Here is a 23,659-nt window from a genome sequence, read left to right as displayed (position 1 = left end):
TAGCTCTCAGACGGTACCAGGGCATGAAGGCTTAGCCTATGAGCAGCATGACTGTCCCCTCCAAAGGGGCTGCCCTGGCTGGGGTCCCAGGCTTATACTCAATAGGTTATTAGAGCCCACGACCTGGGCAGAGGTAGAGCTGGGAAGAAGTGTCCTGTGTGGCAGCCCATTTCTGTCATCGTGTCCCTCCCTCAGGTCCTTGCTCAGCAGTGTCCACTTTCACTCTGGTCTTTCTGGAGGTGCCCCTGCTCCTGGGTATGCTCGGTGCTGTCCTCTGGGTGAACGGGCCTCAGAGGAGCTCTGGGGGGAAGCACACTCAGCCCCACTCTTAGAAGCACTAGCCCCCATGTTCATCGATGTCTTGTCTGGAAGAAAAAACCTCAGACAGACGAAAAACAACTTTTATTATGAAGTGACCGTGGCCAGCAAGGCCTGTGGTTCTAGAGGCAGTGTAGGCCCTGCTCAGGGAATAATATTCCAATCCCTGGAAACCCACAGCTGTGATGCCTGGACCTCTGGGACTCACTCTGGTGTCGTCTTCTCTGCACAACCCCTGTTCTTCCTCTGTCCGGAGGCTGCAGTGCAGCAGGAAATACAAACAGAAACGCAGGAGGAAAGACCTTTCCTCTGGGGCCCAAGTCCTTGGAGGCCGTTTCTGACCTGGAGCTTGAGAGCCCACAGCCCCGGTAATGGACTGGTTTTCACTCATGGACTGGTTTTCACTCACGTGGTTCAGGGCTCCCGCCAGTAATGGGTTTCCCCCGTCTTCCAAGGGATGAAAGAAAATGCAAAAGCACAAAACTAAATTCTTTCAAAAGGCAAAAAATCATAAATATGAATATATATTTTCACATTATTTTTATTTTATGATGTAACAGGCAAACAAACGTTAGAGATGAGTGGAAGTAGGGCTTGAAATGGTTTTCTTCTGAAATAATATTTTTTTATCATTTTATTTTTTTAATGGGGTGACATCAATGAATCAGGATACATATATTCAAAGAAAACATGTCCAGGTTATCTTGTTCAATTGTGTTGCATACCCATCACCCAAAGTCAGATTGTCCTCTGTCATCTTTTATCTAGTTTTCTTTGTGCCCCTCCCCCGCCCCCTTTCCCTCTCCCTCTCCCCCCTCCCCCATAACCACCACACTCTTATCAATGTCTGTTAGTCTCACTTTTATGTCCCACCTACATATGGAATAATGCAGTTCCTGTTTTTTTCTGATTTACTTATTTCACTTTGTATAATGTCATCAAGATCCCACCAATTTGCTGTAAATGATCTGATGTCATCATTTCTTATGGCTGAGTAGTCTTCTATAGTGTATATGTTCCACATCTTCTTTATCCAGTCTTCTATTGAAGGGCTTTTTGGTTGTTTCCAATTTTTACATATCCAATGACTGATACCACTCCAAGCTGCAGGAGACTGCACCAACCCCTGGGGAGCGATCAGTGATCCCGACAGGCAGGGCTGACAGGGTGGTGAACCCCTCTCTTCCCCAAATGCATTTTTGAACTTTCATGGAGTCAAATTTCACCCGGTACTCCGAGAACTTTTGCTCATTTCATAATTTACCCAAATCATCTGCACAACTGCGGGGGAAAATACACAGAAATCTCTCGGCGTGAATGAACCGCAATCGACGAAAGTGTTGTCCAGTCTCTCCAGCCTTAAGGCCAATTCGATGTTTCACACATTATATGGAAAACAGCTGTCAGGCTTCCATGGAGCAGCCTGCGAGGTCTCAGAAACCCGAAGGCCCGGACTCGGCTAGTCAGGCGCTAAAAATCAGGCTGCTCCTGGACGGGCACATTTCTTTACGTGCAGAAAAGTAGAGACACCATCATTTTTACTTCTTAACACTGTACACATGTCACAATGTCCAGAGAAAGGTGGTTTGTTTTCCTTGGCGACATGACTCAAGACTGGAATCATCTACCGCTCAAGACGTCTGATTCGCCACATACTGTGGACTCCACATTCTTGTTTAAGGGCAGAGGCCACGACCCACTCTAGACAAAGGTCCCTGCAGGCCAGATGACCTGACCTGTTGTCCTGTTCCTCTCCCTCCCTGCCTGACTTCTGTGCAAATCCCCCCACGGTCACACCAGAGGACTTTAAAACCTACTGGCTTTCTGGATAAAAGTTGCTTTTCCAGTTTCTGGGAACCCTCCAGGAACATGTGCAGGGCCATACAGAGGGCCAGACTGGGGGTTAGGGATACAGTCTAAGTACCGCACACCTTGAGTCAAAGGCTTCCCTCTGCCTGCCAGCAGCTGGAAATACTTTTCTTAAAAAGGGAGGACAGAATTGATTCTGAGAGGGAGAAGGAGAGGGAACAGGTGGTAGAGAAGGAGGGAGAGAACTTCTAAAGGAAGAGAACAGGTGAGGAAATGTCACTTAGGAGGCCCTTAGAATAAGCAGTGTCCCTGGTGCAGGGAGTTTGTCAAGAGCCCACAGCCGAGAAATATTCAAAGATTTGGGGAAGAAAACATCTGGGATAAAATGAGGCTGAAGGGGAAAGGTGTCTGCTTCAGAGTGACTGAGGACCTGGGAAAAAGCTGTCCTGAGGGAGGACTGGGGGTCAGGCTCAGGGAGGGACAATGGCCCAGGGCAGGATGGGGGTCTGAGATGCCCCACAGTGGGGCTGCCTGGAGAGAGGTTGAGAATGCGGCTGTTTCTCCAGTCAGGCTGGGTGCCAGCCCTGAGCGCTGAATCCTTCGCAAAATGCAAATCCAGCACGTCTCCATCACCCCTTGGCACCTGGCTCTGAGCTCCCCTCCGCCGCCATGCTGAACGTCCTGCCCTGTGCTGAGGGCAGCGCCCTTCTCAGCCCCTCACACCAGGGTCGGGCTTCCCCAAATCATTGAGGACAGACACATCAGTCACACACTTGTTAGTGATGACACAGCTTGTCTCCGCCTTAATAAAATTAGGAAGTAAATAAAGACAGAAAACTAAGGGAAGTAGATGAGAGAACCAAAACTCAATGATTTTGACAAATTGTAGGCAGGTTGTCTCTGGGCTCTGTCCAAGCCCCAGGAGGATACTGGCATTTAATGGTCACCAGGGAGAGACGCGGGCAGGCAGGACCATGTGGCTGCTACTACCTCTGCTTCTTCTCATCACCCCAGGTGAGTGGAGCTCGGGCTTCAGGAGCTGGAGTGACTGAGGCTGGGCAGTAGAGAGAGGGTCTGTCCTGAGGGAATGGGACACATCAGGAAAAATAGCAGGACTGGTTCATCTTCCAGATACATTATTTTTTTTATATTTTTTAATTAAATGAGAGGTGGGGATTCAGAGAGACACTTGAATGTTCCTCAGTTTTTGCTCCAGATGATCCAAAGACTGGACTGTGGTTGCGTGTGGTCAGTGTGATAATGGGGACATGTAGAGCGGTGTCACAGGGAGGAAAGAACAGGTTAGAAGGTGTCTGTTTCTGAGCTGAATGTTAAGTCCTTGGGAATGGCTGGAGCTTGATGCCCAGCGAGGACAGATCCAGGGGGGCAGGACCACATGGCTTCCTCAGCTCTGGGGTCCTTCTCCTGGTGAGTGACTGAGAAATCAGAGATCAAGATTTGAAGTGGGACACCGAGAGAATCTTCTCTGGGAAAGAAGTCATCATGGGAAATAAAATGACACTATTTATCCATTGCTTCACTCATCATATATGCAAGAGACACAACTCATCATATATGCAAGAGACTCATCATATATTCAAGAGACACAACTCTGATAGGGGAAATGTGCATATTATTATTATTATCACTTTTGTGTGTGTTTATTTATTTATTTTTATTTTTTTATAAATAAAATTTTAATTTAATGGGGTGACATCAATAAATCATGGTACATATATTCAAAGAAAATGTGTCCAGGTTATCTTGTCATTCAATTCTGTTGCATACCCATCACCCAAAGTCATATTGTCCTCAGTCACCTTCTATCTAGTTTTCTTTGTGCCCCTCCCCCACCCCTTCTCCCTCCCCCTCCTTCCCTCTCCCTGCCCCCCCCGCCCCGTAACCACGACACTCTTGTCCATGTCTCTTAGTCTCGTTTTTATGTCCCACCAATGTATGTAATCTTGCAGTTCTTGTTTTTTTCTGATTTACTTATTTCACTCAGTATAATGTTATCAAGATCCCACCATTTTGTTGTAAGTGATCTGATGTCATCATTTCTTCTTATCATTATTTTTTTATTTGGATTTTCATATGGATAAAAGAGGTATATGTGGTTATTAGTTATAATGACAAAATAGTGTAACTAGTTAGCTTAAACAATAGAAATGTATTTTCTCACAGTTTGAAGGCTGTGGGGATCAAGATCAGGGTGCAGACTCATTCAGTTGCTGGTGGAAGTTTTCTTCCTGGCTTACAGGCAGCTGCATTCTCACTGTGACTTCCACTTCGTGCATATGCAAGGGAGGGGGGTAGAGAGACAGACAGAGTAGAGCGAGCTCATTGATGTCTCTTCTTAAAAAGGCACTAATCTGGCCCTGGCCGATTGGCTCAGTGGTAGGAGGTCGACCTGGCGTGCGGGAGTCCTGGGTTCGATTCCTGGCCAGGGCACACAGGAGAAGCTCCCATCTGCTTCTCCACCCCTTCCCCTCTCCTTCCTCTCTGTCTCTCTCTTCCCCTCCCGCAGCCGAGGCTTCAGTGGAGCAAAGTTGGCCCTGGGTGCTGAGGATGGCTCTGTGGCCTCTGACTCAGGCACTAGAATGGCTCTGATTTCGGCAGAGCGATGCCCCAGATGGGCAGAGCATCGCCCCCTGGTGGGCATGCCGGGTGGATCCTGGTCGGGCGCATGCAGGAGGCTGTCTGACTACCTCCCAGTTTCCAACTTCAGAAAAATTAAAAAAAAATTAAATAAATAAACTTTTAAAAAGGCACTAATCTCATCTTGACATTCCCACCTTAACGACCTCATCTAACTCTAAAGACCTCCTGAAGACCCCATCTTTAAATACCATCACATTGGCGGTCAACGCCTGAACATACAAATTTGGGGTAACATAACAGTATGAACGCACAGGTGATAAGGTGAGGTGAACAGTTCATCCATTGTCAATTTGACATCACTACCACACCTTTCTAAGTCCTCTTCTGCCTGACAGACAAAAATCCAATATCACACTTCTCCAAATCACTTCCCCTCTGCGGGTTGAGAATTATGAATGGAAATGGAATAGAATGTGGAAGAGCAGCCATTATTCTCAGGAGGCATTGCAGGGTGCATGTGCAAACAAGAGGTTCTGAGCGGCTTCCTGTCAAGCTCCTGGGGAACTTACTGTGTGATGTAGACTGGAGACAATCGGTGGGAGTTTCTCAGAGACCTTTCAGAATTGGAGCAGCTTCAGATGGAAACCCAGCTCTTGAGAAAACTCTTATTGGACATTCAGACTGTGAACAATGTCAGCTTCCCTGGTCATCCAGATGTGCATGATCTACTGCCCAGGAACCTGAGCAACCTGGTTCCTCTGGCCACCTGCCCTTTCAGGCCCAGTTTGTAGTCGGGTGCCCTGCTTGAAGCTTTGTCCACGGGGAGAATTTTCTCCCCGTACCCCTATGCTTGCTTGAGGGTAGGGTTTCTCAAGCTTGGCACAGTTAACACTTTGTACCAGACCATTCTTTGTTGTGGGGGTATCCTGTGCACTATAGGGGCTTAGCAGCATCCTTGGCTTCTACCTACTGAGTGCCAGTATCATCCTTTCCCCATTGTGATAGTAAAAAAACAGCACAAATTTATTCTGTTACAGTTCTGGACACTGGGCATCCAAAATGAGTCACACTGGGCTAACATCCAGCTGTTGACAAGGTTTGTTCTTCCTGGAGACTATATTTTCTTGCCTTTCCTGGTTTTAGAAACCACCTACATTTAGTATTTTATTATTATTATTGGTGTGTCCAAGTGTTAGATTTGTCTATAGTCAAATTTCCTGACTTCTTGTGTGGTGTCTTCCATTATTTTCAGCTTAGAACGTTCTTTCTTTCATTCAGAAATTTTATAAAGATTCCCTTCTACCTTCTTCTAGTTTAAAACTGATTTGCTATATTTTGCTGACCTCTTTTCTCTCCCTGAATTTATCTAATGGAGCAGGAGCAGGCAAAGAGGTTACTGCATCCAGCAACATTTATGTCCTAACCCATCCCTTCCCCTCTCATCATTTTAGTCTTCTGTGGTTTATGGGAGCTTCTTAAATACACTAGGTTGTTTTTAGGCTGTTGACTCTGTTCTGTTGATGTTTATCTATTCTTTTTTTTAATTAATTTTTAGAGAGGAGAGGGAGTGAGAGAAAGAGAGAGAGAGAGAGAGAGAGAGAGAAGAAGGGGGAGGGAGGATCAGGAAGCATCAACTCCCATATGTGCCTTGACCAGGCAAGCCCAGGGTTTTGAATCAGCGACCTCAGCATTTCCAGGTCGACGCTTTATCCACTGAGCCACCACAGGTCTGGCTGTTTATCTATTCTTGCTAGATGCCGAAGCTTGTTTTTTTTTTTTATTATTATGGCCAGATGCTGTTTTAGAATCTGGCAGGACAGGTCCTTCCTCATTACTCATCATTATTTTATTAAAAATTCTCATCTGTTTATTCAAATAATCTATATATTATATATATGTTACATATGAATTATATGTGTAGCTGTTATATATATGATTAAAAGCACCTTGCTGGCTTTGTCTTTGATAGAGTTAAATCTATAAATTTATTGGGAAACAAGAAGTCTTGTGGTATATGTAACCAATAAAAATGAGTCAGGGCACACATTCAAAACGGGTAATTAGAACAGCTATGAACATTTTAATTGTAAAAGGCTATTTTATAATCACAGAACTACATGTTCTGTAAAATAGATACCTTTCTGGAAAACACCAAACAAAAAAATAGACTTGATTCAAGAACAATAAAAATACTTGAATAGGTCAGTATTCATGGAGAATAAAATTTTTTAAAAATTTTATCTTAGTGAGAGGAGCAGAGGCAGGGAGATAGACTCTCGCAAGCACCCTCTCTAGGATTTACCCAGCAAGCCCACTAAGGGGCGATGATCTACCCATCTGGGGCTGTTGCTCTATTGCTCGGGGAATGGAGCCATTTTTTTAGCACCTGAGGCAGAGTCCACAAGCCATACTCAGTGCCTGAGGCTAATTTTGCTTGAATCAATGGAGCCATGGCTGCCGAAAGGGAAGAGATAGAGGGAGAGAGAGAGAGAGAGAGAGTGAGAGAAAGAAAGAAAGAGAAGGAGGCAGGTTGGAGAAGCAGATGGTCACTTCTCCTGTGTTCCCTGACTGGAAATTGAATCCAGGACTTCCACACATGCGGGGCCAATGCTCTACCACTAAGCCAACCATCCAGGGCATGAAAAACTTTTTTTAAGTAAGCAAAGAATTTGCCAGATAGTTTTGTACATAACTTCTTAGGATTCTATAGGAACAAAATTTTCTTTGCTGTATTATGTTCTGATCTCAGAGAATAAAAGTGACGGAAATCTGTCAGATAAATTCTGTGAAATGAGCACATCTCTAATATCAAACCTTGACAGAGCACAAAGAAAACCATGACAAAAGCCCTCCTTCTGAATGGACACCTGGAGCTGGGCCCTGATGCACTCCAGCGGCACATGGGGGCTCCAGGTCCAAATGCACACTGGGCCCCAGGTCCAGCGGCACAAGGGGTCCTAGGTCCAGTCACATATGTGGTTCCAGGTCCAGCGGCACCAGGGATGGCATGGCCAGTGTCGTGTTTGTTGCTGTTGCTTCTAATTAAGCCAGTGTTTTCTTTTTAAAATTTTCATTTGTTTTTAAAACGTATTTATTTTTTTCATTACAGCTGACACTCAATGTTATTTTGTGTTAGTTTCATGTGGACAGCATAGTGGTTAGACAACCATAAACTTTGCAAAGTGTTTCCACCTATAATTCTAGTTTTTACAGTATTAGTGACTATGTTCTCTGTGCTATGCTTTGCATCCCCACGATTTATTCTCTAACTACCAATCTGTCCTTCTCAATGCCTTCATCATTTCCACCTGGTCCCAACCCCCTCCCCTCTGGTAACCATCAGTCTTTTTCTGTGCCTATGACTCTGTTTCTGTTTTGTTTGTTTACATTGTCCTTTAGATGCCACATATAAATGATATTATATGGTATTTGTTTTTCTCTTGCTGACTTATTTCACTTAGCACAATACCTTCTAGATCCATCCATGCTGTTGCAAATGGTAAGATTTCATTCTTTTTCATGTTTGAGAAATATTTCATTGCATATATGTACCAAAGCTTTTTTATACACATGTCTATTGATGGGCATTAGGTTGATACAATAACTTAGCTATTGTAAATAATACTGCAATAAAATTAAGAGTGCCTATATTGTTTCAAATTAATGTTTTGTATTTCTTCAAATATACACCCAGAAGTGGAACTGCTGGGTCATAAGGCAGTTCCATTTTTAATTTCTTGAGGACCTTCAATACAGTTTTCCATAGTGGTTGCATCCATCTTCATTTCCACCAATGATGCACGAGGGTTCTCTTTTCTTCACATCCTCACCAATACTTGCTACTTATTGATTTATTAATGATAGCCATTCTGACATGTGGTTTTAATTTACATTTATCTAATGATTAACAATGTTGATCATCATTTTCATTTGTCTATTGGCAATCTCTATGTCCTATTTGGAGAAGTATCTATTCAGGTTATTTATTTATTTATTTATTTAGAGAGAAAAGCTGAGAGAGAGAGAGGAAAGAAAAGAGAGAGAGAAAGAGAGAGAGAGAAAAGCATCAACTTGTTGTTCTACTTAGTTGTGCCATTGATTTCTTCTCATATGTGCCTTGACCAGGCTCAAACAAGCAACCTCAGGGGTGAAGCCAGTGCCCTAGAGATTGAGCTGGTGACCCCAGGCTCAAGCTGGCTACCCCAAGACCAAACTGGTGTCCTCAGAGCTCTAGGTTGATGCTCTATGCACTGTGCCACTGGCCAAGGCCCTTTGTCTATTTTTAAGTTGGATTTTTTTTTTTTTTTTTTTTTTTGGTGGTGAGTTGTATGAGTTCTTCATAGAGTTTGGATTTAAAATTCTTATCAGATATTCATTGGCAAATATGTCCTCCCATTTAGTGGGTTGTCTTTTTATTTTATTGATGGTTTCCTTTGCTGGGCAAAAAACTTTTTAGTTTGGCCCTGGCCAGTTGGCACAGCGGCAAAACATTAGCCTGGTGTGGGGAAGTTCCAAGTCTGATTCTCTACCAAGGCACATAGGAAAAGCGCTCATCTACTTTTCTACCCTTCCCCCTCTCTTTTCTTTCTGTCTCTCCCTTTCCCTCCTGCAGCCAGGGCTCCATGGGAGCAAAGCTGGCCTGGACAATGAGGATGGCTCCATGCCACTGCCACAGGTGCTAGAATGGCTCTGGTTGCAGTGAAGCAATGACCCAGATGGGCAGAGCATCACCCCCTGGTTGGCATGCCAGGTGGATCCTGGTAGGGCACATGAGGGAGTCTGTCTGTCTGCCATTCCCCTCACTTCGGAAAAATTCAAAAAATAATCACACTACTTTTTGGTTTGATGTAGTTCCATTGGTTTATTTTTTTGTTTGATTCCCTTGCCCAAGGAGACAGATCAGAAAAAATATTGCTGTAAGAAATGTCTGAGATTTTACTGCCTATGTAAAATCTTCTAAGGGTTTTTGGTTTTGAGTCTTACATATAAGTCATCAGTTCATTTTGACTTTATTCTTCTTCTTCTTATTATTATTATTTTTTTCATCTTTTCTGAAGCTGGAAACAGGGAGAGACAGTCAGACAGACTCCCGCATGCGCCCGGCCAGGATCCACCCGGCACGCCCACCAGGGGGCGACGCTCTGCCCACCAGGGGGCGATGCTCTGCCCATCCTGGGCGTCGCCATGTTGCGACCCTCCTGTGTGTCGCCATATTGCGACCAGAGCCACTCCAGTGCCTGGGGCAGAGGCCACAGAGCCATCCCCAGCGCCCGGGCCATCCCCTGCTCCAATGGAGCCCCGGCTGCGGGAGGGGAAGAGAGAGACAGAGAGGAAGGCGCGGCGGAGGGGTGGAGAAGCAAATGGGCGCCTCTCCCATGTGCCCTGGCCGGGAATCGAACCCGGGTCCTCCGCACGCTAGGCCGACGCTCCACCGCTGAGCCAACCGGCCAGGGCCTTGACTTTATTCTTGTGTATAGTGAATCAGTTGCTTAGAATTGAGAGATGCTTCACAAAATCTAGATTTCTGCTCCTCCAGAAAAATGAAAAGACCTGAAACCACAGGCCGCCACTTACACAAGGACAGTGGGCAGATGCAGAAGCAGGGCTATGTCTCTGCAAGGGTCACAGGCTCTGCAGATTGCCGAGGGCCTCACTGCTTCCCAGGGTCTGTCAGTGAGGCCAGGTGACAGTTGTCATTTTTCATTGTACCTGAAGGGTTATTTCTCTTACAATAAAGAAACATTTCTCCATATCATGAATCTTTCAAAGATGACACAATAAAAGAAAGCACCAGAAGACACATATGATAACAAAATGCTGCTTTACTCAATGACTCCTGCCTTCCTGCAAAGCAACGGTAGTCAGGACAGTGTGGATTGCCCTAACGATAGACACATGGATCAAAGGAAGAGAAAGAAAAATCCATAATTAACTCACATATTGACTTTATTATTATTATTATTATTATTATTATTAATATTGAGAGGCAGGTGACAGAGAAACAGACTCCTGCATGTGCCCTGACAGGGATCCACCCACAAGTTCACTAGGGGGGTTGCTTGGCAACCGAGCCATTTAACTCTTGCGGTGAAGCCATGGAGCCAACCTCAGCACACTGGTGCCAACTTGCTCAAACCATTTGAGCAATGGCTAAGAGAGAAAAAGAGAAAAGGTGAGGGGTGGGAAGCAGATAGTTGCTTTCCTGTGTGCTCTGACTGGGAATTGAATCCAGGACTTCCACATGCCAGGTCAATGTTCTACTGCTGAGCCAACAGAATAGGGCGTCAGATACTAACATTTTGACAAAGAAATCGAAACTAGTCAATAGAGAAAACAGGATCTGTGCAATGTGGGTTCCATAGCTGGCATCAGTGTTTTGGTCAATGTTAAAGGCTCTCCAGCCAGGGTGTTTACTATGGAACCATTAGAACCATCAGGAACAGCCTAGCACAGCCAGGAGAGGTGGGTGCTTCAGGCAGACCTCCTGAGGTCATCAGCACAGGTCAGGCAGCACTCACACTCCTGTGAAATGGACCTTCTACTCTTTCCTCCCAGGAGACCAGAGTCACACAGAGATGCTGCAAGAGGATGTTGCTGGAAACAGGAAGGTTTATGGGCCACAGGGATGGGGAGGGAGGGATTTGCCAGAAGCTGTTACTGCTCAGTGTCCTTACTGGTTCCTGTGAGATTTGTAGCTGTGCCCTTAGGAGATCTTCGTGGTGGCTCTGACCCAGTGGACATTTGAAGGACAAAAGGTCTGTTCTGTGGAAGGTGTGTTTCTGCCACGCATCAGGCCCTTGGACTGATTGGAGCTCTTCACAGTGCAGGAGGCTGTGGCCCTGCCCTTGGGGTGGGGATGAGAGGTACATGAACTTGTGTTTTCCAGGCTCATCATATGAAATCACTGGTCCAGAAGAAGTGAGTGGTCTGGAGCAGAGCTCGCTGACCGTGCAGTGTCACTATGACCCAGGGTGGGAGACCTACAGGAAGTGGTGGTGTCGAGGAGCTGAGTGGAAGTACTGCGAGATCCTTGTTACAACCACTGAAACAGAGTGGGAGGTGAAGCAGGACCGTGTGTCCATCAGGGATGATCAGAGAAGCTGCGTGTTCACCGTGACCATGGAGAAGCTGAGACAAGAGGATACAGATGTCTACTGGTGTGGGATTGAGAGAAACGGAGCTGCTGACCTTGGGATCCAAGTAAAAGTGATCATTGGCCCAAGTAAGAGTACTGTGTGTGTGCAGCTGTGCATCTTCAGAGCCTGCTCTGTCCTGGTCCCTGTGGTCCCCTCTCCAGTGACTGAACTCACTCAGAGTGATCTGTCACAGTGGGTGGTTGAGTCCTAAGGTCTCATGGAATTGGGCGGGGCAAGGCTTCTCTTAGATGTCCTTGAGTCTCCCAGGGCCTCCTCCAGGATGGGACCAAACCTTTGTGGACACATTTTATCTAAACAGCTCAGTTTCTTAATTTATTCTATTACCCATATTATATGGTGGTCTCAATTTTAGCTCATAGGCTAAAGAGACCTACCATAAGACCCAGAGATCTCAATTCCTGCCAATGCTTTCCTGGGACCTCTGGTGCCAAGATGTCTCTGCTACTCATGGAGTTTGTGGCTGGGACTTTAAAGCAGCTGTTCTCATCTGTTGTTTCATATCCCACCTAGGGGTAAAGAGGATCAGCACAGTCAGGGTGCTGGGATTAACTCCTGAGGTTTGGAATGCTCTCCAAGGCAAAGGACTGTTGAATTCTATCAAATCCTTTCTTTTGTGTCTATTCAAATAATCATATGATTATTCATTTTTCACTTTGTTAATATGGTATACTCATTACATTTATCGATTTGGTAATGGTCAAACAATTTTGTATTCTTGGCATAAACAAAACTTGCTGAGAGTATTATCCTTCTTATATATCCCTGGACTCAGCGTGCTGAGTTTTTGTTTTAGACTTTCGTGGTTTTGTTCATGGGTGATACTTGTGTTAGGTTAAAGCTGTGGGTGGCTGGTCCACTGGGAAAAGGGAAAGCCTCTTTCAGCTTCTCTTGGCAACTGGCAGGTCGGTATAAACCCCTGACTAGGTCTGACCTGGAAAGAACTCCAGGTCTGGACTGTCTTATTCTGTATGACATAGCTGACAGGCTAGAGCCTTCCTGCATCTATGGGTGGAGGAGAGCCTAACTATCACCAAGAATAGCCGAACTGAAAACACAAGGCTGGTGTGTTCCAAAAGGATTGTTTACTTAAAAGGCGTGGGTGCAAGTGTGCTGAGATGGACCCAAATGCCATGTCGGCCCCAGGGAGGGTTGGAGTAGGGTCTTTATAGGTTAGTCAGGGGTCTTGGAAAAAGCGGCTGACGTCACTGCCTCTATAGTACAACGTAGTATTGTTTTTGTACGTGATTGAAGAAGCGCCACAGTTTCTCCAAATGGTTTATCTCCAGGCTCAACTATCTAAAGGAGGCTTGTGCTAGTTCACAAGGTCCCAGGCTGGCCTGGCAGGCCAAGGCTTCAAGCAGGCCAGTCCCCCCTCCCTCCTCCTGCTGGATTGCACTGCCCTTGGAATGGGGCGGTGGTGCTACTGGGGGCAGGGAGGGAGCTGATCCCTTAGAACAGTGGTCCCCAACCTGTTTTGGGCCACGGACTGGTTTAATGTCAGAAAATATTTTCACAGACCGGCCTTTAGGGTGGGACGTATAAATGTATCACGTGACCGAGACAAGTGTCAAGAGTGAGTCTTGGATGTAACACCGGGAATCTGGTCATTTTTAAAAAATAAAACATCGTTCAGACTTAAATATAAATAAAATTGAAATAATGTAAGTTATTTATTTTTTCTCCGAGGACCGGTACCAAATGGCTCATGGACCGGTACCAGTCCACGGCCCGGGGGTTGGAGACCACTGTCCTAGAAGACTGCTTATGAGAAGACAGTGCCCAAATGGGGCCTGTAGCTAGGCTTTTATAAACACTTGTTGTGATTTAAACTCCTTTAATTCTAGGTTCCTTTTCCTGACTTTTGCAAGATAAACTTTTTGTTATATTTCAAAATGAAGGCCAGGAAGCCATTAAACAAGGGAATCGGAAGGCAATTACTACAACCTCACAATTGGGTTGGGGGTGTGTGTAATGTGCTGCATTGAGTCTGGCTAAGAAATAGGGTAAAGGGAATTTTAGTTTTAAAGAGAGCTCTAGCTTAAAAGTCACCCTGAATTCAAGCCTTACACTTGTCCATACATTTCCTTCTTGCTTTGCCCTTGACAGATTTTGGCATCAGGGTTGTGCTAGTCTCATTCATTGGACTTGGGAGTTGCATCTTCTCTATGTTTAAAAAAATTTTTTTTAAATTTAAGTGAGAGGAGAGGAGAGGAGAGGAGATAGAGACAGACTCCTGCATGTGCCTTGACTGGGAACCACCCAGCAACCCCAATCTAGGGTCGATTCTCTGCCCATTTGGGGCTCGATGCTCGCAAATGAGCTATTTTTAGAACCTGAAGCAGAGACTTCATGGATTCATCCTCAGCATCTGGGGCCTACATGCTCAAATCAATCGAGTTCTGGCTGCAGGAGAAGAAGAGAGAATGAGAGAGAAGGGAGGAGGGGAGGAGAAGCAGATGGTCACTTCTCCTGTGTGCCCAGACTAAGAATTGAACCTGGGACTTCCACATGCCAGGTCAATGCTCTACCACTGAGTCAACTGGCCAGAGCCTCAAAAATTTTTTTTGTATAAGATAGACATTCCTTCCTTAAATGTTTAGTAAAATTTTTTTAAAAACTGTATCAGCCTAGCGTTTTGTTTTTGGGAGGTTTTTAATAATAGATTTGATTCATTTACCTCATGCTAAGATTATTTGTGTTTTCTATTTCATTTAATGTTCATTAGTATTTTTCCTAGGAATTTGTATTCCATCTTAAATTTCAACTACATTGACACAATATCCTTTTATTATCTTTTCCACTTATTATCTTATCTCTTTTTATCTGGTTAATATGTGCAGGGTCTGTAATGATGTCCCCTTTCCACTCCCGACATGGGTTATTTAATTGTGTCTCTATTATAAGTATTTTGCTTGGGCTTTTTTATTTATTTATTTTAAACACTTGTTGGCTTTTTCCATATTTACTTTCTACTTCACTCATTTTTATTATTTTCTACATTATTTCCTTTCTTCCACTTTCATCTTGAGCAAGTGGCTGCACGGTGTCACTATGGTCCGAGGTGGGAGGCCTACATGAAGCAGTGGTGTGGAGAAGCTGATGGGAGTAGCTGCACCATCCTTGTTCAGACCACTGGATCAAAGCAGGCAAAGAAGAGCCGTGCGTACATCGATCAGGAGAAACGCACGTTCACCGTGGCCATGCAGAATTAGAAAACCAAGTCTGTTCCAAAGAGTTGCTGCTTGGAGGTTTTAGCGTATGACAACCCTGCTCACACCCAGAGTCTGGCGATTTAGATAGACTTGACCTAAGGCCCACTTCCATAACATCCTGTTCATTTTTCCCAGGGCACCTTTTAAAATAACCACATAAGCTGAACCCATGAAAAGTTAAAGACCTTCACCCTCACCACCTTATAAGTAATAGGTGCTTGCGACCCTCTGCTCTGTCTCCTGCTCCCTTGTGACCTGGGACAGAGGATTGCTGCTTCTTCACCACCCGCATTTGCAGATCTGTAAACAATAAATCCTGTGACTCTACCTCCTTTGTGTGGATATATTAAAACTCTTTAGTTTTCACTTCCCCAGAGTGGGAGCTGGGCTGCTGAGGGAGCTCCCTGCTGCCCCGTGTGGGTGGCCTGTGCCCCCTCCTTCAGCAGGATGCAATCTGCATCGTCTTAACTCAGTATACCAGCTCTGCTTCTCCATACACCATGTCAGAGCTCGGACTGACTGAAGCAAACACTTACAGGTGTGGGATTGACAGAACTGCAGCTGACCCTAGGGTCCAAGGTAAAGTGACCAGTGATCCAGGTAAATGCTCTTCCCTGTGCACCCTGAGGTCACTGTGGTGGGGAATAAAGGGTCCAGGGTCCCTTCTCTTTCCTGGAACTATGAACCCGAGAGCATGTGTATGAAAAGGGGGAATATGTGTGCAGGCATATGTGTGGAAGATCAAAAGAAGATTACTGTCTTAGCTTCTCAGAGCAGGAGAAACTCAGCTTGATTTGAAGGGTAGAAAGACAATGTACTTACCCTGGGCATTGGTGGCACCAGCTCTGCCCTCCTCGGCACAGGACAAGTCTGACCGTCACACAGCAGTGGAGACTCCCATGGAATCTCTGGGTCTGTATGAGACTCTTTGGCATTTTCAAAGGGAAAGTCACTCCTAAATCCTAACTCACGAGGTATGGAGGGAGACACGGGACACCTGGACAGAAAGCCCCGAGTCTCCCAGATTCCTGCTTAACACAGCAGGAGCTGCTCCTCCCTGAGACCCCTGACTTTAGCTCCACACTCATCTCTGGCTAGGGGTGAGTGACCTTGAACTGATTACTGTATTAGATTTAGCAGAAAGGAGAGTAAGTTGTGTTCTACTTCGGGGAACTTCACGCTCCTCCTGTACCTCTGAGACTAACAGGGGGACTCTAGACTCACGTCTCTGCTTGAGAAGCTTCAGAGATATTTACGAGCTGTGTGAGGCCTCAACTGACTGAGGGAGAAAATAAGAAGGAACCCAGGAGGGAGGTCCAGATATGTGGAGGAGTGTTGAGGATGATGGGGGAGGGGAACCAAGGGTCATAAGGTTGAGTGTCTGTCATTCTCAACCTGTAGGTCTCGACCCCAGGCGGGGTTGCCTAAAGCCATCGGAAAATACATAATGCATATCAGGTATTTACATTCCAAATCATAACTGTAGCAAAATTACAGTTATGAAGTAGCCACCAAAATTATTTTTTGGTTTGGGGTCACCACAACATGAGGAACTGTATTGCGGGGTCACGGCATTAGAAAGGTTGAGAACCACTGCACTAGAGCTTACAGATGAATACGGAGGAAGAAGGAAACATAAAGACCCTCAGGGATCGGTGTCAATCCATGGGACAAAGGGTCAGAGCAAATCTAAGCCCCTACTAGATGTGGCATCTGAAGCTTTCCAAGATGTGACATTAGATCTGACACTTGAAATCTGAGGATGGTTTAAGCAGGCAGCGAAGAAGGTGGGGCGAGCTCCCTGGGCAAGGACTATAGCAGAAGTCAAAGCAAACCAAGAAACACCCAACAAACCAAGAAAGCAAAAATGTGGCCAGGCTGCAATGAGGGGAAGGGGAAAGCAAGAGGGAGGTGTAGGAAGAAGGTGCCTGGCATGGCGTAGGGGTCGTCAAACTTTTTATAAAAACCACCCACTTTTGCAGTGCTGGTCAACCTGGTCCCTACCGTGCAACCAAACAGCGCTGCGATTGGCCCATCATGAAAGCTGGAACGCCCACTAGTGGCCGGTAGGGACCAGGTCTACCAGCACTGCAAAAGTGGGCGGTTTTTATAAAAAGTTTGATGACCCCTGGAAGGCTTAGCCTATGAGCAGCATGACTGTCCCCTCCAAAGGTGTTGCCCTGCTGGGGTCCCAGGCTTATACTCAATAGGTTAATAGAGCCCACGACCTGGGCAGAGGTAGAGCTGGGAAGAAGGGTCCTGTGTGGCAGCTCATTTCTGTCATCTTGTCCCTCCCTCAGGTCCTTGCTCAGCAGCGTCCACTTTCACTCCGGTCTTCCTGGAAGTATTCTGCTCCTGGGCATGCTTGGTGCTGTCCTCTGGGTGAACAGGCCTCAGAGGAGCTCTGGGGGGAAGCACACTCAGCCCCACTCTGAGAAGCACTAGCCCCCATGTTCATCAATGTCTTGTCTGAAAGAAAGAACCTCAGACAGAAGAAAAACAACTTTTATTATGAAGTGACCGTGGTCAGCAAGGACTGTGGTTCTAGAGGCAGCGTAGGCCCTGCTCAGGGAATAATATTCCAATCCCTGGGAACCCACAGCTGTGATGCCTGGGCCTCTGGGACTCGCTCTGGTGTCGCCTTCTCTGCACAACCCCTGTTCTTCTTCTGTCTGGAGGCCGCAGTGCAGCAGGAAAGAAACCGAAATGCAGGAGGAAAGACCTTTCCTCTGGGGCCCAAGTCCTTGGAGGCCGTTTCTGACCTGGGGCTTGAGAGCCCGCAGCCCCGGTAATGCACTGGTTTTCACTCACGTGGTTCAGGGCTCCCGCCAGTAATGGGTTTCCCCCGTCTTCCAAGGGATGAAAGAAAATGCAAAAGCACAAAACTAAATTCTTTCAAAAGGCAGAAAATCATAAATATGAATATATATTTTCACATTATTTTTATTTTATGATGTAACAGGCAAACAAACAGAGATGAGTGGCAGTAGGGCTTGAAATGGTTTTCTTCTGAAATAATATTTTTTTATCATTTATTTTATTTATTTATTTTTTTTATTATTTTTTTTTTTGGGGGTGACATCAATAAACCAGGGTACATACATTTAAAGAAAACATTTCCAGGTTATCTTGTCGTTTAGTTATGTTGCATACCCATCACCCAAAGAGAGATCATCCTCTGCCACCCTCCTTCCAGTTCTCTCTGTACCCCTCCCCCTCCCCTCCCCCTCTCCCTCCTTCCCTCCCCCCACCCCCCTTAGCCACCACACTCCTGTTCATGCCTCTCAGTCTCGCTTTTATGTCCCACTAATGTATGGAATCCTGCAGTTCCTGTTTTTTTCTGATTCGCTTATTTCACTCCGCACAATGCTACCAAGACTCCACCATTCCGCTATAAGTGATCCATTGTCACCATTTCTCCTAGCTGAATAATATACCATGGTGTATATGTGCCCCGTCTTCTTCATCTAGTCCTCTATTTTTTTACAGTGATTAAAAGCCTTTAAGCAAACTCTTGGCCAATACAGCAAGAATCCATAAATGAGTAGTGTCCTTAACATGTTCCCCAAGTCCAAGTTGGCCCCCTCACCATGCCAAATCCCTGAAAAATGCAACCCAACCACAGTTCAGTCTGTTAGGAGCTGTCACAGGGAGCAGGAGTCCAGGAAAGTTCCCCACAGGAAAAGTCCGTATGGCACTGGAATTGTTGTCACCATTCTGTACTTTGCAGCTCATGTCCAAGTCCCAATGACCGCTGCTTCTAGCTGGTAATGATTCAGGTAGACTGGAAAAAGCCATTTGCAGCATGCGTGGATATGGAGCTTCTGTTCTCCTCTGCCTGGAGAGTTGAGACCAGGTTGCTTTTCCCTGGAGCTCTGTGACTGTGGCCTGGTAAAGAGAACCTTGGGATACACTAAGCTGGGTGGCAAAGGTAAATTCATAATACAAGTTGGCAAAAGGAGGAAAGAGAGCTCTAAATTAAGAGTAGGTCCCAGCCTGAAATATGAGTGGGGCATTGAGGTAGGAGGAATAAAGGAATCACTATATATTAAGCAAAGCAGCAGAAAATAGGACTATCAACACCCACAACAGAGATCTTTGAGGGAAGAATAAAGAACCTGACTATTCAGGCAAAACATAGTTAAGTGGCCCTTGTGCAAATGAGATCAGTTTACCTGCTTCTTGGAAGAAATACCCTAGGCTCGTCCACAGTGTCGTAGATGGGGTCGACGGCCCTGGGCACCTTCAGCCTTCAGTGGCAAACCCCAGCATTCTGGGCAAGGTTAGGTCATAGGTGGCTGGAGCAGGCCTGGAAGAGACTGAACCCTCCCTTAGAGGAGCGAGGGGGAAGCCTACCTTCCAGTGTCCCTGTTTCCTCACAGCAGAGGTGTGTAAGCCTGGCAGGCTTTAGCTCAATGACCTTCCTTTCCACTATTGAAGCAGGACCCAGATGGCATCCTATGAGACCCCTTTGGGGTGCTGGAGCCTTTAAGGGTGTATCCTAAAAGCTGGTAGTTCCCCCTGATCTCTATTGGGCTTTTTCTGCCTCTAGGTATCTTAAAAGCCATTCTCAGAAGATCTCGCTGAGGGGTTTGAGGATCCCCATCCGCCTATATGAATCTTTTCCATATATCTGGAGCTATTTGGAAAAAAGACAGAACAGTGTTATTAGCTAGATCTAAAAAGAAGGTAGATTTGGTGTCTCCTGTTCATCAGCTTTCAAAAGAAATGTAAATTTTTTTTTTTTAAGTTAAAAGCATGATATGGTAGACCCGTCGGAGTCATTGGCCTGGTGTGCAGAATTCCCGGGTTCGATTCCCGGCCAGAGCACACAGGAGAAGCGCCCATCTACCTCTCCACCCCTCCCCCTCTCCCCCCTCCTGGTCCCTCTCCTCCCGCCCACAGCCAAGGCTCCACCGTAGCAAATCCACCCTGGGCACTAAGGATGGCCCCATGGCCTCCGCCCCAGTTGCTAGAATGACTCCGGTTGTAACAGAGCAACATCCCAGATGGGCTGAGCATTCCCCCCCCGGTAGGCATGCCAGGTGGATCCCAGTCAGGCGCATGCAGGAGTCTGTCTGCTTGCCTCCCCATCCCCATCCTCAGAAATATACAAAAAATAAATAAATAAAAGAAAAAATACAAAAAATAAAATTAAAAAAAATACAAAAAAAAAAATAAAAAAGGGGGGGAGGTCATTCCCTTGTGCTAAAGCACCAGGGAGCATGGAGTGAGCTTGAGTATGTCCTATGAAACATGGAGCTCTATGTTTACATATAAGACTTTGAAGAAGGAGGAACTGCTGAAATAGTTTGTCAGCATTTGTCCCTAAGACAGCAGTCTTTATAGGGGGAACACCATACGTAAATATTTGCTGTCTGTCTATAGATTAAGGGGGGAATATGGCAAATGCTGAAAAGCCATGATCTTTGTGCCCCTCCCCTCCCCCAACCCCCTCCCTCTCCTCCCCCCACCCTGTAACCCCAACACTGTTGTTCATGTCTCTGAGTCTCATCTTTATGTCCCACCTATGTGTGGAAACATATAGTTCTTAGTTTTTTCTGATTTACTTCTTTCACTCAGTATAATGTTATCAAGGCCCATCCATGTTGTTGTAAAAGATCCTATGTCATCATTTCTTATGGCTGAGTAGTATTCCATAGTATATATATACCAAAGCTTTTTAATCCACTCATCCTCTGATGGACACTTGGGCTGTTTCCAAATCTTTGCTATTGTGAACAATGCTGCCATAAACATGGGGGTGCATTTCTTCTTTTCAAACAGTGCTATGGTGTTCTTGGGGTATATTCCTACCAGTGGTATAGCTGGGTCAAAAGGCAGTTCGATTTTTAATTTCTTGAGGTATCTCCATACTGTTTTCCACAGTGGCTGCACCAGTCTGCATTCCCACCAGCAGTGCAGGAGGGTTCCCTTTTCTCCACATCCTCGCCAGCACTTATTCTGTGTTGTTTTATTGATGAGCGCCATTTTGACTGGTGTGAGGTGATATCTCATTGTGGTTTTAATTTGCATTTCTCTAATCATTAATGATGTTGAACATTTTTTCATATGCCTATTGGCCATCTGTGTGTCCTCTTTGGAGAAATGTCTATTCATTTCTTTTGCCCATTTTTGGATTGGATTGTTTGTCTTCCTGGTATTAAGTTTTACAAGTTCTTTATAAATTTTGGTTATTAACCCCTTATCAGACGCTATGTCAAATATATTCTCCCATTGTGTAGTTTGTCTTTTTATTCTGTTCTTATTGTCTTTAGCTGTGCAGAAGCTTTTTAGTTTGATAAAGTCCCATTTGTTTATCCTGTCTTTTATTTCACTTGCCTGTGGAGACAAATCAGCAAATATATTGCTGCGAGAGATGTCAGAGAGCTTACTGCCTATGTTTTCTTCTAAAATGCTTATGGTTTCACGGCTTACATTCAAGTCTTTTATCCATTTTGAGTTTATTTTTGTGAGTGGTGTAAGTTGGTGGTCTAGTTTCATTTTTTTGCAGGTAGCTGTCCAGTTTTCCCAACACCATTTGTTGAAGAGGCTGTCTTTACTCCATTGTATTGTCTTACCTCCTTTGTCAAATATCAGTTGTCCATAGAGCTGTGGGTTTATTTCTGAGTTCTCTGTTCTGTTCCATTGATCTATGTGCCTGTTCTTATGCCAGTACCATGCTGTTTTGAGTACAATGGCTTTATAATATAACTTGATATCTGGAAGTGTGATACCTCCCGCTTTTTTCTTCCTTTTCAGGATTGCTGAGGCTATTCGTGTTCTTTTTTGGTTCCATATAAATTTTTGGAATATGTGTTCTATGTCTTTGAAGTAAGTCATTGGTATTTTCATTGGTATTGCATTGAATTTATAAATTGCTTTGGGTAATATAGACATTTTAATGATGTTTATTCTTCCTAACCATGAGCACGGTATATGCCTCCACTTATTCGTATCTTCCCTGATTTCTTTTATCAATGTTTTATAATTTTCTGAGTACAAGTCTTTAATCTCCTTGGTTAGATTTATTCCTAGGTACTTTATTTTTTTGGTTGCAATGGTAAAGGGGATTGATTCCCTGATTTCTCTTTCTGACAGTTCATTATTAGTGTATAAAAATGCCTCTGATTTCTGAGTATTGATTTTATATCCTGCCACCTTGCCAAATTCTTTTATCAGGTCTAGTAGTTTTTTGACTGAAACTTTAGGGTTTTCTATATACAATATCATGTCATCTGCAAATAATGATAGTTTTACTTCCTCTTTTCCAATTTGGATGCCTTTTATTTCTTTTTCTTGTCTGATTGCTGTGGCGAGGACTTCCAGAACTATGTTGAATAAGAGTGGTGAAAGGGGGCAACCCTGCCTTGTTCCTGATCTTAAGGGGATAGCTTTTAATTTTTGCCCATTGAGTATTATGTTGGCTGTGGGTTTGTCATAGATGGCCTTTATCATGTTGAGGTATGTTCCCTGTATTCCCACTTTGCTGAGAGTTTTGATCATGAATGGGTGCTGGACTTCATCAAATGCTTTTTCTGCATCTATTGAAATTATCATGTGGTTTTTCTCCTTTCTTTTGTTTATGTGATGAATCACATTGATTGATTTGCGAATATTGTACCAGCCTTGCCTCCCAAGAATAAATCCTACTTGATCATGGTGTATGATTTTTTCCATATATTGCTGGATCCGGTTTGCTAATATTTTATTGAGGATTTTTGCATCTAAGTTCATCAGGGATATTGGCCTATAATTTTCTTTTTTTGTGTTGTCTTTGCCTGGTTTTGGAATCAGAATTATGCTCGCCTCATAAAAGGAGTTTGGAAGTCTTCCTTCCTCTTGAATTTTTTGAAATAGCTTGAGAAGAATAGGAGTTAGTTCTTCTTTGAATATTTGGTAGAATTCACTTGTGAAGCCATCAGGCCCAGGACTTTTCTTTTTTGGGAGTTTTTTGATAGCTGTTTCAATCTCATTTGTTGTAATTGGTCTGTTTAGGTTTTCTGATTCTTCCAAATTGATTTTTGGAAGATTATATGATTCAAGGAATTTGTCCATTTCATCTAGGTTGTCTAGTTTTTTGGCGTACAGTTCTTCATAGTATTTTCTTACAGTATTTTGTATTTCTGTTGTGTCAGTTGTTATTTCTCCACTCTCGTTTCTAATTTTATTTATTTGAGTCCTCTCTCTTTTTTTCTTGGTGAGTCTTGTTAAGGGTTCATCGATCTTGTTTACCTTTTCAAAGAACCAGCTCCTGGTTTCATTGATCCTCTGTATTGTTTCTTTAGCCTCTATGTCACTTATTTCTGCTCTGATCTTTATTATTTCCTTCCTTCTACTAGCTCTGGGCTTTACTTGCTGTTCTTTTTCTAGTTCTTTTAGATGCAGGGTTAAGTTGTTAATTTGAGCTTTTTCTAGCTTCTTGAGGTATGCCTGTAATGCTATAAACTTCCCTCTCAGGACTGCTTTTGCTGTGTCCCATAAATTTTGAGTTGATGTATGCTCATTATCGTTTGTTTCTAGGAATTTTTTAATTTCTTCTTTGATCTCAATGTTAACCCA

General features: G+C 44.5%; 1 protein-coding gene and 1 pseudogene across 1 annotated transcript in view; one reads left to right on the top strand and one right to left on the bottom strand.

Moving 5' to 3' along the window:
• Positions 1-15,424, top strand: part of CD300LF (CD300 molecule like family member f) — a 159,662-nt gene extending 144,238 nt beyond the window's left edge. Inside the window, exons 3-4 of the mRNA XM_066235116.1 lie at positions 11,615-11,950; positions 14,919-15,424. Of these exons, the coding sequence (XP_066091213.1) occupies positions 11,615-11,950; positions 14,919-15,097 (515 nt within the window). The 3' untranslated portion in view covers positions 15,098-15,424. The remainder of the gene's footprint in view (positions 1-11,614; positions 11,951-14,918) is intronic.
• LOC136308384 (cancer-related nucleoside-triphosphatase homolog pseudogene) lies at positions 1,864-2,201 on the bottom strand (annotated as a pseudogene).
• Positions 15,425-23,659: the final 8,235 nt, after the last annotated feature.

The sequence above is a fragment of the Saccopteryx bilineata genome, chromosome 6, assembly GCF_036850765.1.
Source record: "Saccopteryx bilineata isolate mSacBil1 chromosome 6, mSacBil1_pri_phased_curated, whole genome shotgun sequence".
NCBI lineage: Eukaryota > Metazoa > Chordata > Mammalia > Chiroptera > Emballonuridae > Saccopteryx > Saccopteryx bilineata.
Note: the sequence above shows the minus strand (reverse complement) of the source record. Positions and strands in the feature narration are given on the sequence as shown.